The sequence below is a fragment of the Leucoraja erinacea genome, chromosome 13, assembly GCF_028641065.1.
Source record: "Leucoraja erinacea ecotype New England chromosome 13, Leri_hhj_1, whole genome shotgun sequence".
Lineage (NCBI taxonomy): Eukaryota > Metazoa > Chordata > Chondrichthyes > Rajiformes > Rajidae > Leucoraja > Leucoraja erinaceus.
This window is the reverse complement of record NC_073389.1, coordinates 36001713-36015288: the sequence shown is the minus strand read 5'-3', so window position 1 is coordinate 36015288 and position 13576 is coordinate 36001713. Positions and strand designations below refer to the sequence as shown.

Below are 13576 nucleotides of genomic sequence, written 5' to 3'. Positions count from 1 at the left end.
GTGAAAATGCAATCAGCTGTTTGGCTTGGCCTGCCCTGTGCTTGAAACTGCAAAGGCAATGGAAGTGAAATGAAAATGCAACGAGCTATTCAGCCTGCCCTGTGCTTGAAACTGCAATGGTAATGGAAATATAGTGAAAATGCAATGAGCTGCTTGGCTTGAGCCTGCCCTGTGCTTGTAAGTGCAATGGCAATGGAAATGAAGTGAAAATGCAATGAGCCGTTTGGCTTGAGCCCGCCCTATGCTTGAAAGTGCAATGGAAATAAAGTGAAAATGCAATCAGCTGTTTGGCTTGGCCTGCCCTGTGCTTGAAACTGCAAAGGCAATGGAAGTGAAATGAAAATGCAACGAGCTATTCAGCCTGCCCTGTGCTTGAAACTGCAATGCAATTGGAAATGAAATGACACGAGTTGTTTGCCCTGCCTGAAACCACTCATTTCGGCCCACCAGGCCCCCATTAGCCAAAATAACAGCCCCTTTCCCCCAAAAATGCCCGTATTAGCCCAGGAGGAGCATTTTGGCTCAAAAGGCCCGTGCCAGGCCAGGAAAAGTCCAGAAAAATTGCCCTTCACTGAGATTTCACTCAGGTTTAAAAAATTTTTTTTTTTAAATATAAAGCCCATTCGGCCCATACTAGCCCAGGGGTCCCTTCGGACCATCAGTAAGTATTCCCCTTGTAAGTATTAAACCTCACCCCAGGCCAGGATAGACTTTACTCCTTCATTGCTGTGAAAAAGATGAAAAATGTCTAAAATTGATTCTCCACCCTCTCCCCCATCTCTCTCACAGTCTCTCACCTATTTTGGGCAGAATTTCTGGTAGTTTGAGTGCCAGCCCACCAGGCCGAGTGACTGTGCTGCCAGCCCAAGAACCCATTCGGCCCACAATGTCCATACTAGCCCTCTGGAAACCAGTCCCTGTGCCCCCCCCCACCAATATTGGAATTGGTAAAGAGGTGGAATATTGCGTTGGGGGACCAGTCCAACGGGTCCCACTTAGTCTAGTTGCTTTTAAAAGGTGATTGAAATCACACTTTATTAGACAGCGGGCTATAAAAATAGATAAAATAATGATTACAGTGCCCTCCATAATTTAGTTTAGAGATACAGCGCGGAAGCAGGCCCTTCGACCCACCGAGTCCGCGCCGCCCAGCGATCCCCGCACATTAACACTATCCTACACCCACTAGGGACAATTTTTACATTTACCAAGCCAATTTACCTACATACCTGAAGGTCTTTGGAGTGTGGGAGGAAACCGAAGATCTCGTAGAAAACCCACACAGGTCACGGGGAGAACGTACAAACTCCGTGCAGACAGCACCCGTGGCCGGGATCGAACCTGGCTCTCCGGCGCTGCATTCGCTGTAAGGCAGCAATTCTACCACTGTGCCACCGTGAATATTTGGGTCAAAGACCCATCAATTATTTATTTGCCTCTGTATTCCAGAATTTGAGATTTGTAATAGAAATTTTTTTTTAAAAATCACATGCGTTAAAGTGCGCATTGTCAGACTTTAAAAAAGACCATTTTTATACATTTTGGTTTCACCATGTAGAAATTACAGCAATGTTTATACCTAGTCCCCCCATTTCAGGGCACCATTATGTTTGGGACACAGCAATGCCATGTAAATGAATGTAGTCTTGTTTAGTATATTGTTGCATATCCTTTGCATGCAATGACTGCTTGAAGCCTGCGATTCATGGACATCACCAGTTGCTTGGTGTCTTCTGTGGTGATGCTCTGCCAAGCCTGTATTACAGCCATCTTTAACTTATAGAAACATAGAAAATAGGTGCAGAAGGCCATTCGGCCTTTCGAGTCAGCACCGCCATTCATTGTGATCATGGCTGATCGACCCCTATCAATAACCCGTGCCTGCCTTCTCCCCATATCCCTTGACTCCACTAGCCCCTAGAGCTCTATCTAACTCTCTCTTAAATCCATCCAGTGACTTTTCCTCCACTGCCCTCTGTGGCTGGGAATTCCATAAACTCACAACTCTCTGGGTGAAAATGTTTTTTCTTACCTCAGTCTTAAATTACCTCCCCTTTAGTCTAAGACTGTGGCCCCTGGTTCTGGACTCGCCCTACATTGGGAACATTTTCCCTTATGTTTGTTTTGAGGAATCATAGCCTTCAGTTTTCTCTGCAGCATATAAAAGGCATGCTCAATTGGGTTCAGATCGGGTGATTGACTTGGCCACTCAAGAATTTACCATTTTTTAGCTTTGAAAAACGTCTTCGTTGCTTTAGCAGTATGTTTGGGATAATGGTCGCTGTAGTGTGAAAGATACATCTTCTAACTGCTGGCCAATGAATTTTGAGGCATTTGTTTAAATTTGAGCAGATAGGATGGGTCTATACACTTCAGAATTAATTATGCTACTACCATCAGCAGTTGTATCATCAATGAAGATAAGTGAGCCAGTACTTTCAGCAGCCATACATGCCCAGGCCATAACATCCCCACCACTGTGTTCCACAGATGAGGTGGTAGGCATTGGATCTTGGGCAGTTCCTGATCTCCTCCATACTTGGCTCTGGCCACCACTCTGATATAAATTAATCTTCGTCTCATCTTTCCACAAGACCTTTTTCCAGAACTGTGGTTGCTCTTTTAAGTACTTCTTAGCAAACTGTAACCGGGCCATCCTATTTTTGCAGCTAACCAGTGGTTTGCATCTTGCAGTGTAGCCTCTGTATTTCTGTATATTCATGATGTTTTCTGCAGACAGTGGGCATTGACAAATCCATACCTGAAGAGTGTTTCTGATCTGTTGGACAGGTGTTTGGGGATTTTTCTTTATAATAATTCTTCTGTCCTCAGCTGTGGAGGTCTTCCTTGGCCTGTCAGTCCCTTCGCGATTAGTAAGCTCACCAATGCTCTTTCTTCTTAATAATGTTCCAAACAGTTGATTTTGGTAAGCCAAAGGTTTGGCTGATGTCTCTAACAGCTTTACTCTTGTTTCTCAGTCTCATATGGCTTCTTTGACTTTCACTGGCGCAACTTTGTCCCTCGTTGATAAACACCAATAAAAGTTTCCAAAGGTGACGGAAAGACTGGAGGAAAGACTAGGTGCTGAGAGCTCTTTTATACCTGCATTAAGGAGGCAATTAAACACACCTGAGCAATTACAAACACCTGTGAAGCCACGTGTCCCAAACATTATGGTGCCCTGAAATGGGGGGGGGGAAACTATGTCTAACCACAACTGTAATTTTTACATGGTGAAACCAAAATGTATAAAAATACCTTTTAATAAAATCTGACAATATGCACTTTAACCACATGTGTTTTTTTTCTATTACAAAACTCAAACTGGAGTACAGAGGCAATTAAATAACGATAGGTCTTTGTCCCAAACAATATGGAGGGCACAATTTCTCTCAAAGTCTTTCCCAAATAATTTGACATGGAACTGCAGTCAGGACTGAACTGAGATATTTCACCCATTTTCTTAACATGAATGTAAAATGAAACAAATGCTTTTGACAGGTAAAAGGATATTTTTTATCAAATCAGTAATTCTCACAAGGTTCAAATCTTGTAATTATCACTTTAATTACCTGTATAACTGGATGTGCAGCTGTTTGCATTGGCTGGGGCTCATCCTCTGAGGTATTAGCCACAAAACTGAATCCACGAAAGAGCTGATGAGCATTGGCACTAGGTGGAATACCAGGGGAATCTATACAACATTACATCCAACAAGAAACTTCAAAAATACCATATTCACATGTTTGTATAAATATATTTAAATTGATATACATCACATGGCAGAACTATTTATAATTACTCTCAAGTTTTTCTCCATTTGAAAGAGTCAGTTATTTCTAGCTGAATTTCACTTTCACATCAGAAGAAAAGCAACTATATGACAAAGAATTGAAGTTTTATATGCAATTTTTTGTACAGTCTGTCCTTCAACAGAAGTACATAACTAGTTGAACTGTCAGTAAATTTTAAGAATTAAGTGTAAAATTAATTTCCACATTCATTACCTTTTGGTGTCTTTGCTGTAAACTCTGGATCAAAATAGAAAGTATCCTCTGGTCGACCAATTGCAGGTTTGAAAGGTGGCTGTATTTCCCGCCTGCACAATTTCTGAAAATAGTAGTGAACAAATGAACATTTACGAACACTGTGAGGAGTAATTGCGTAGAATAATGAGAAAAAATTAGCTAAAACCTATGGTTTACTATGAATTGGAGGAAATTATATAACATTTATAGGTAATTGAAAAATGTAAATTCATCTAAAAAAAAAAAATCAATGTACAATATTACTTACATTCCAATCAATAGTGGAAAAGAAACCATGCCTCTTAATTTCTTCAACACCATCTGGACCTGCTCCTGGTGATGGAATAAAAAAAAACTATGATTTATCATCTCCATCACTTGCCAACTCCTCAATACTTCATTAGAAAACAACATACAGATAATATTTAATCTGACGATTAAGGATAAGAATTAAGGATATTTAATCTGACGATTAAGAAATAAGCAATTTCTATTAGATTATGTTCATCCATTCTCACCATCAAACACTAAGTGACATTGATGTTATAAGACGACCTTTAATTGCTATTATACAATGACCACAGTGAGTATTATCACCATGCATATGATTATAGCAAAAGGTATGGGCAAATAATCTAACAAAATAAAAGACAACCAAATTTCTGCATTTGAATTTAGGCCATTGCCTGATAGTTGTACAAAATCTTTATTCTTACAACCTAGTATTATGAGAAAATTAAAGAAATATGATTTGTATTTAAAGCAATCATCTTTCACATCCATTGCGGAGCATCCAAATCACTTTTCAGATAATAACTTCTCTTTGCGATGCTGTCATTGTTCCAATAATAACTGTGATGTTTTCATTATGTACAGCGAGTGCTCACAAATAGACGTGATGCTAACCAGAGAAACAGTTTCTAGTAATATTGAGTAAAAATAAATATACTGCCAGAAATTCAGAGCATTAGTAAGGAAATTTCCCTGGTGCTCTTCTAAACAACACCACAAGAGCTTTCATATGCACTTCAGAAACCTAACAAGTTCAGTTGGTGCTTCAAGTAAAAGATTGCAGCTCCAACTGTTTAGTACTCGCTCAGTTTTGCAATATTAGCAGCCACAGGACAGCCGGCCAACCGTAACTGTGCTAGTTCTTGAGAAGTTCTACATTCTGTACACCTTCCTTGTCTGTAACTATTAAGTTTCTTATCAATTTGAAAGTACAATGCAATTCAAAAACTATTTGAATCACTACACTACTATTCAAAAATTCCACTGGCAGAAAAATCTGAATTCTCTGAAAACCAAAATCGGGAGAGTTGGGGTGGAGAACTTAACAGCAAACAAACCATTTTTATTCTCCTCGCATCAGTAATGATCTGAAACACAGAGCCCGAGGCACTTCGTCTGTCTGTCTGTCTATCTTTAAAACTCTGTGCCTGACGACTGGCTGCCTTTCTGCCTTTTGATTCGTGCCCAATACTCGCAGATGTCCAATCGGAACTGCCGATGCTCGCAGATGTCCAATCGGAATGGCCGATGCTCGCAGATGTCCAATCGGAATGGATCCTTTTACTTTCTTCCTTTGATTCACTGCCACGCCAAATCCAGACGCTCAATCTCCATTGGTCTTTTCCATTTCGGTGGAGATTTCGCTTTTCTTTCCAAGTATCCACTCCTCATTACATTTCGTCGCCTTTAAGTACACGTTTTAAATCAAATCCTTCTCCCCCCCCACACTCACTCACTCATTTTGTCGCCTCCTTCTGGCCAGCGACCATAACGGCTGCTGGCGCCCGCATTTCAACCTCAAGAGACGCCATTTAATTCGGCCTTTCAAGGACGGCTTCAGTTCGAGGACCACGTCTCCCGTGGGGGCTGCGGGTAGGGAGCGGCTGCGGGTAGGGAACGGCTGGGGGGTTATTCTTTTAAAACTGTGTGTGTGTGTGGGTGGTTGGTGTGTGTGATGCCGCCCCGCCACCCCCCCGCAATCGCGCCTTGGCGAAACGGACCAGACTTCGACGACTTCAAGAGACGCTATTTTAAAACGGCCGGGACCCGACTTCGACGACCACGTCTCCCGTGGGGGCTGCGGGTAGGGAACGGCTGCGTTGGGGGAGCAGACCCACCTCTGCCATTGGTCTAGTAACCTTTAAAAAAAGGAATTGAATCGCTAATCAAAGCAAAAAGGAAATTTGAATGGTAATGGTCAAAGATCAGGAGAGTGGGACTAACATTTTTCATGCCCACGATAGACCAAATTATCAGCTCGTGATTTAGAATTCCATAAGCCCCTAAATTGCTTCCACTACCAGTTCATAATGAATAAAATATATTAACTGCATAAATACCTAGTCTGTTTCCAGGATTACGTTTGAAAAGCATTCGCAATAGGCTTTGGGAGTCCGTGCTTAAAAATTGTGGCATTCCCAATTTTGCTCTGCAATAAACATACAAGAAATAAGAAACCTTATTTTGAAGAATTGGACGCAAGAACAATTTTTGACCGTAAAAATCACATCATTTACAAGACCAAAATACTTTAAAAGAACTTACTTTAGGATCATTGTCATGGTTTCTTTTCTGTCCTTCCCTTGAAAGGGCAAGGTACCTGTAAGCATTTCAAACTAGGAGAGAGAACAAAGTTTACTATGGCACAATTTTTAAATACAAAACATTTATTACAAGGTGTCATATGACCAAAGGAGAACATACTTTATGGTCCCAGTAAACAAATTTAATTTACGTAGCAAAGAATTGAAGAAACTGAACTAATGTCAATGACTACAACAGCTTTCTCCAATAAAGGAGTAAGAAAATTGAGGAAAACACTATATTCATTATGTCAATTGTGGAACTGCTATGTATGATTAACACAAATGACACAATCTCCAGTGTGGCTATGAATAGCACTGTTACTTCATGCCACATTGGTATAAATTTTATTTTGGAATAAACCTAATAAATTCACATTATTACTTCTAATTGAAGCATTCCCACAGAAATGCAAATTAATCCATTTAATAAAAGAATCACTGTCAAGGTTTTTCAAAGTACTCCCTGGAACAAGTGATTTTATTTTAAAAGGTCAAAAAATAATATGCACTGCACAACTCTTTTTCTCAATCTTGAAATATCCCAGAAGCAACCGGTGCAACATTTGAATGCCTCAAAGAATATAGATAGGATCTGATCAGGCTAACAAATTGGATACAAGTAAACAGTAACTTAATTCTGTAAAATATACCTCTTGTTGAAATTTTTAATTTTAATTAAGTAAGTAGTCCATTGACCCAGATGTTGTTGGAATTTCTCCAGAGATGCCAGTAAGTTTTGGCACAAGAATACACGGAAGTCCCAAACTTAATTAGCAAATGCTGCTGACGCGCCACTCATGGTCTCAACATGGAGCAGGATTTCAGGAAGCTGAGGGGTGATATTGGAGTGCAGGATGGAGGCTGAGGGGTGATCTTGGAGTGCAGGAGGCTGATAGAAAAGGTGAATGCAGAGTCTATTGCCCAGGGTAGGGGAATCAAAAACAAGAGGACATATTTTAAAGGTGAGAGGGGAAAGATTTAATACTAACCTGTAGGATACATAACCTTTTCACTCGGAGAGCGGTAGGTATATCGAACGGCTGTCGTAATAGTTAAGGCTGATACTATAACAGTATTTGAAAGACACTTGGACAAGTGCATGGATAGGAAAGGTTTAGAGGGATGTGGACCAAATGCATGCAAATGCCCAAAAGTAGCTTAGATGGGGGATCTTATTTGCCATGGAAGGGCTCATTTCCATGCTGCATGACTGAGGAATCATGTATTTAGTCACTTGCATTAACTAATACACTCATCTAATGAAAGAAAATCATTTATGAAAGTAAAATATGGTGCAATGTCATCCAAAGCCTTTACTATCGTGTTTCCATAAAACAACTTTACTATGGGACATAAATTGGAGTTCTATAAACTACACAAATCCCCAAGACCCAAATGAAAAAATACAAAATTGGAATGGAAAATAATTCTCAAAAACCTTATTCATTAAAAATAACACTAGAAATTCAAATAAATTATCGAAAACGTTATTAAATGTTATCCTGACCAAGCTCCAGCATAGAAGATTTACAAGCTGACAAAAGGTGGTAGAATAAGAAACATGGATGTAAAATCCACAGCATGCAACAGGATTAATGGTGATTAGTATCTCAGAAGTATTGCTTTCAAATGAGATTTATTTAGAACATTTATGTGAGAACATTTGGGACTGATAATTCAAAAGCTACCAGTGTTCAACGGTCCTCAAATGTACAAAAAGATAAACTTTTTTTTTTTTTTTTTTTTTTTAAAGTCTGGGAGATTGAGTAAATGCAAATTAGGTATTAAGACGATTTCTGTGTGGAAAATGGACCAAAGCTTACCATGAGAACACCAAAAGACCACCAGTCAGCACTCTGAGTATGACCTCGCCGGTTGACAACCTCTGGTGCCATGTACTCCACAGTGCCACAAAATGAATAGGCTTTCTTCTCATGATCGATAGACTCTTTGCTCAAACCAAAATCTAAGTGTAAAAGAGTTTATTTTAGAATTCATGCCATTCATCTGGTGTACAACACTTGTATACTACCGATACTTTGAAATCAAGAAGTGTCGCAAATTCAGACTAATTAACTATTTGACATTAACACTGAAACACAGTATTTTGTTGATTGCAGCTCTTGAAAAAGGCGGCAGAAATTTTTCAGCAAATGTAAAGAATTGTCTCAAGTGTGATGGCTGTCCTTCCATTGAATTTCTAGTTATAGATTTTAAGAAAAAAATCCCAGATTAAGTTGTGCAATTGATTTACAAAGAACTTATTATCTAAACTTATTTTCTAAATTGATAATGATCAAACTGCACGTCTGAGATTTTTTAACCCTGAAAAATAAAAAAATCAAGAATATATAGTTTGGGTATAGTTGTATTTGCTGTCTTTACAGCAGATTTGGTAAGCAAAATCGTGAACAGGAATTCACAAATCACCACCAAAACGTTTGATCTCGTGGAATTTGTGAAAAATTAGAATTGAACTAGTTTACCAAGGTTCACAGCAGGAAATCACTTTAAGGATTTGTTTTGAAAATTAACAAAGCCAACTCTTCCATTAACATGTACAACTATATTTAACCAATGCCATATCCATTTCGAGTTAAGGAATTCTGCCTACAATCAGAATTCCCTCACCTGTAGACCATGCATTCATGTTGAGAGGCAAAAAAATTGTAGGAACAAATCCCCCCACCCACACACACACACACACATTATTCATACATACACATATTGTAGACATTCTATGGAGAAAAATAATTGGAGGGTGGAGGGCAATGTTAAAGTCGGTGCTGAGTTTGACGATACCCTAAAGATGGTTCCAGTGGAGGGACTGGCAGACAGCATGCCAGATAATGCACCTAAATGCACAGATACTAACAAGGTAGAGAAGGGACAATAACTCCCCACAGACCTTTTGATCAATATGTCATGGTGGCCCAAGTGCCATTATCAGTAACTTTATTGATATTTTTTCTTTGCTTGCAGGAAGTCTGTGCCTCCATCACGCACAGCAAGAACAGTCCGTTTTATGTTGTTTCCAATCATTGACCTTCTATGAATAAAAATCAGCAAAACTAAAGAAATTACTCACCTGTCAATTTAATATGGCCCTCCTCATCCAGCAAAATACTGAAAGAAAAAAAAAAAATCACATATAATTCCATGAATTAATCAAAAATAGGTTAATTTCAGTAAAATTTACACACCGCACTAATTATAATCAATCGTGCAAAAAACAAAATAGATAATCTGCTGAGCACACAGAAAAAAAGCCTAATAGAAACAGCTTACTTTTCTGGCTTTAGATCTCTGTAGATAATTCCCAGACCATGAAGATGATCCAAAGCAAGTGCCAATTCTGCAAGGTAAAACTTAACATCTTCCTCAGTGAACATGACCTTGAGAACAGAAATAACATGCAGTAAGAACAAATTAAAGTTGACCATACATTGAGTAAATCTAAAATGCAACACATCTTTAGGAAAAAGCTAACAAATTCTTTGATTGGAGTTTTATTTAATCTTAACCGTCTCAAATGGCATTTAATACACCGATGAAATAGTCTGTCACTCTAGGCACTAGAGTCCCACTTAAGTGATTTTTTAGACGACTGTCATAGTCGTAGCAGGTCGCCGAAAAAACGGCAACTGGACCTCCTACGACAATGTCTACAACAAGCTACACCAACCTACCACCCAGTCAATGTCAAGCTGCGCAAGCAGCCCATTAGTACGTCCACCTACGACCACATCTACAACAACCTACGACCACACGGACGACAACCTAAGACAACCGAAGTCAACCTACGTCCACCTGCGACAAGTTACAACAAGCTATGACACTGTCGGTGACAGCTGAGGACAACTCAGTCGCCGGTACAGGTTGACGTAGGTAGTCGCCAAAGGAATTCACCGCAGTCAGCACTGGCGCCAACCTACGACAGCGCGTACGTCAGGAGATATCAAGCTACGTTCATTGGCTTCAACCTACTGTCGCCGAAAATCTTTGAACATGTTGAAAATTCAGTGGCGACCAGAAAGACGCTACGATTCTGAGCGACTGAGGAGACTATTCACGACCATACAGGTGACACCCCGGCAACCATGTGGCGACAGCCTAGTCGCCTGTAGTCACCTAAAAAATAGCCGAAGTGGGACAGCCCCTTAATTAGACTGAAACCTGGGTACAAAACATAGTTCTAAACAGTCCGAGATGAAATGAGAACCAGACCAAGGAGGGAAAAGAAAGAGTTGCAATCGAAGGGAAGGTTAGAGTTTTGTTTTAGAGGTCTTTGAACCAAAATAGCAGCAGGGCAGAAAGTTGTGGCAAATCTCCGAGTAAGATAAAGCAAGTATGGAAAACAGCTTGGGATGATCTGACGTTTAGATGGATGGAGGATGCAGGCAAACGAGTAATTAAGTATTTAGATTACACGTCACAGATCTGGGTTTCGACAGATGTGCCGAGAAAGGATCGTTATGTGATTTATAAAGGTCAAACTTTGAGACACAACCCATATATGAACGGTCTTGTTCACCTGCAAAGACTTAGCAGACAGAGACTTGAGAATGGTGCTTATAACACCTGCGGGCACAGAAGCACAGCTGTGGCAGGGCTCGAAATTAACGGTTGCCCGGGTGCCATTTTGCCTGGCTTGGCACTGCAGCTACTGGTTTATACCGAAGATAGACACAAAAAAAATGGAGTAACTCCGCGGGTCAGGCAGCATCTCTGAGAGAAAAGGAACGTGACGTTTTGTGTTGGCAGCGGCTGTAATGCGGGGCAGACATTAGGTGCTTGGTGATGAAGGGTCGGAGCGAATAACGGACCCCGCATAGCGGCTCCATCTCCTCCTCCCGTACCCCGCCCGCCCTGATAGCGACCGCTGCCTGCCACTCCGCCAATGGCGCTTTCAAAACAGACCCTCCCGCACGCCGAGGGAGGGAGGGGAAGGCCTCCTTCCGCCGTCAGAATATAGCTATAGGATCTTTGAGCTGCACCGCTCGGCCCCGCACCTTTCTGTTGGCTGGCGGAGGAGGGGTGCCGGTGGCGAGGAGATCCCAACCGCCTCCCCCTTTGGCGGCGGACAGGGACAGTCAAGGCAGCGGGGCGATGTTGTCAGAGGAGCACTGAGCTTCCTTCCTTCCTCCCCACCTCACCCCCCCCTCTCTTGTACGCCCACCTCCCCGCCTCCTTATCCTGGGGCCCCTCGTCTTCACCCCGCACCGATTCCCATTCCGTCTTCTATTCAATCCTTACTAACATCCCCTATGCTCCCTCCCCATCTATTCATCCTGCACTGATCACCCTATCCACCTCGCATTGATTCTCCTGCCGCCCACCCATCCATCCTACACTGGTCCCACAATTCATCTTGTACTTACTCCTCTTCCCATCCATCCTGCACTTCTCCTCCATTCATCCTGCAACTCTCCCCCATTCACCCTGTACTGCTCCACTCATTCACCCTGTACTGCTCTCCTCATTCATCCTATACTGATCCCCTATTCATTCATCCTATACTGATCCCCTCATTCATCCTATACTGATCCCCTCATTCATCCTGTAGTGATCCCCCATTCATCCTGCACAGACCCTCCGATCCACACTGTACTGAACCCCCCTCCCTCCATCCATCCTGTACTGATCCCCCCCTTCAAGAAGAATGGGGGGGGGGGGGGATCAGTCTGATTATTATTTGTTTTAGTCCATAAAGATGGATTAATTAAATTGTGAACACATGAAACATTAAAACCGCAGTGTTCGATTGTCACTGCTACCGTTGACACGTTATTACAGAATTCATTTTAACGGCAAATCAATGCTCTTAATATGGGGTATCAGTACTGTAGTTATTTAATAAGCAACATTCACAACTATATGTTGGATTTATCCAGGTTTTACTTCTACAGTCGGTCATATACATCACAAATTTGGTTAGGAGATATTTCAGTTGAAATTTTGATGTTAATTTTTTTTTTTTAATTTATTTTTATTAGAAGTACAGTAAATTACAGTAATACACATCACATATATCTTATTACATTTGTTGTACCACTTCGTTTTTCGAGCTTTAAAAAAGGTAGAAATAAAAGTAAGGAAAGTGAGCAAGAGTCGCGAAGGTGCAGGAAAGTGTTGGGAAAAGAAAGCCCCTTAGAGAAGAAGTTAGAGAAGGAAATAAAGAAAGGAAATAGACCCTAGAAAGAAAAGAAAAAAAAGGAGAAACAATCGCTCTATTATAACACAAAACTCCGCAAAAAAGGATATACCAACCGTGTTCTTTTTTAACCCCTTGATGTTAATTCTGAAGTGGGAATGATGGAAACAGCGTTTATCAATTATTTTTAAAAAATCTGTTGCGTTCAAACTGGGTATCTTCATTGCTGTTCACACCAAGTACATCTAATCTGAATGTCCGGTAATGTGCCGGTTTGACACCTTTAAACATATTACCAAAAGAACATTTGCTGCAGTTATGTCCTTTAGCCATCTCTAGTCAGTTAGTGTAATGTTTAACCAGTCAGATGGGTATAGTCGGTTTTAACAGCTATTATCGTAAAATGCCTTTAGAAATTTCGTTGTAACCTGTATATTTTGTTATGGATAAATTATGTGGGAAGCGAGTGTTTCTGTGCCAATAACAATAACGACCCATGCTATGGCCATGTCATGGTAATTTTCGGTCCTTCACAGAAAACATGCTTGCTTCAATCGGTAGTATGCATGGTTAAGCATATATGTTACCATGGTCCAGGATTTATTGACACAGGCTGATCATACGTTGAATAATCTAACTACATTTTTGTTTGGAAGTAGAAAGAACTAATAGAAATTGCATTAATTGCAATATGTAAAAATAGTTGAGATACTGTATTATAATTTTGCTGCATGTCATTGTGGTATATATCATGTCTTGAGTGGTGAATATGTTTAGTTTGTGGCTTAGTTTGTGAA

The 13576-nt window shown here is 40.6% G+C and overlaps 1 protein-coding gene across 2 annotated transcripts in view; it reads right to left on the bottom strand.

Moving 5' to 3' along the window:
* Window positions 1-13576, bottom strand: part of LOC129702861 (ribosomal protein S6 kinase alpha-3) — a 71707-nt gene that overhangs the window by 25899 nt on the left and 32232 nt on the right. For both annotated transcript variants that reach the window (XM_055644903.1, XM_055644904.1), the window contains 8 exons: window positions 9914-10020; window positions 9714-9751; window positions 8449-8591; window positions 6585-6655; window positions 6380-6468; window positions 4297-4361; window positions 4008-4110; window positions 3573-3694 (listed from right to left, as the gene is read on the bottom strand). In XM_055644903.1, the coding sequence (XP_055500878.1) occupies window positions 3573-3694; window positions 4008-4110; window positions 4297-4361; window positions 6380-6468; window positions 6585-6655; window positions 8449-8591; window positions 9714-9751; window positions 9914-10020 (738 nt within the window). The remainder of the gene's footprint in view (window positions 1-3572; window positions 3695-4007; window positions 4111-4296; window positions 4362-6379; window positions 6469-6584; window positions 6656-8448; window positions 8592-9713; window positions 9752-9913; window positions 10021-13576) is intronic.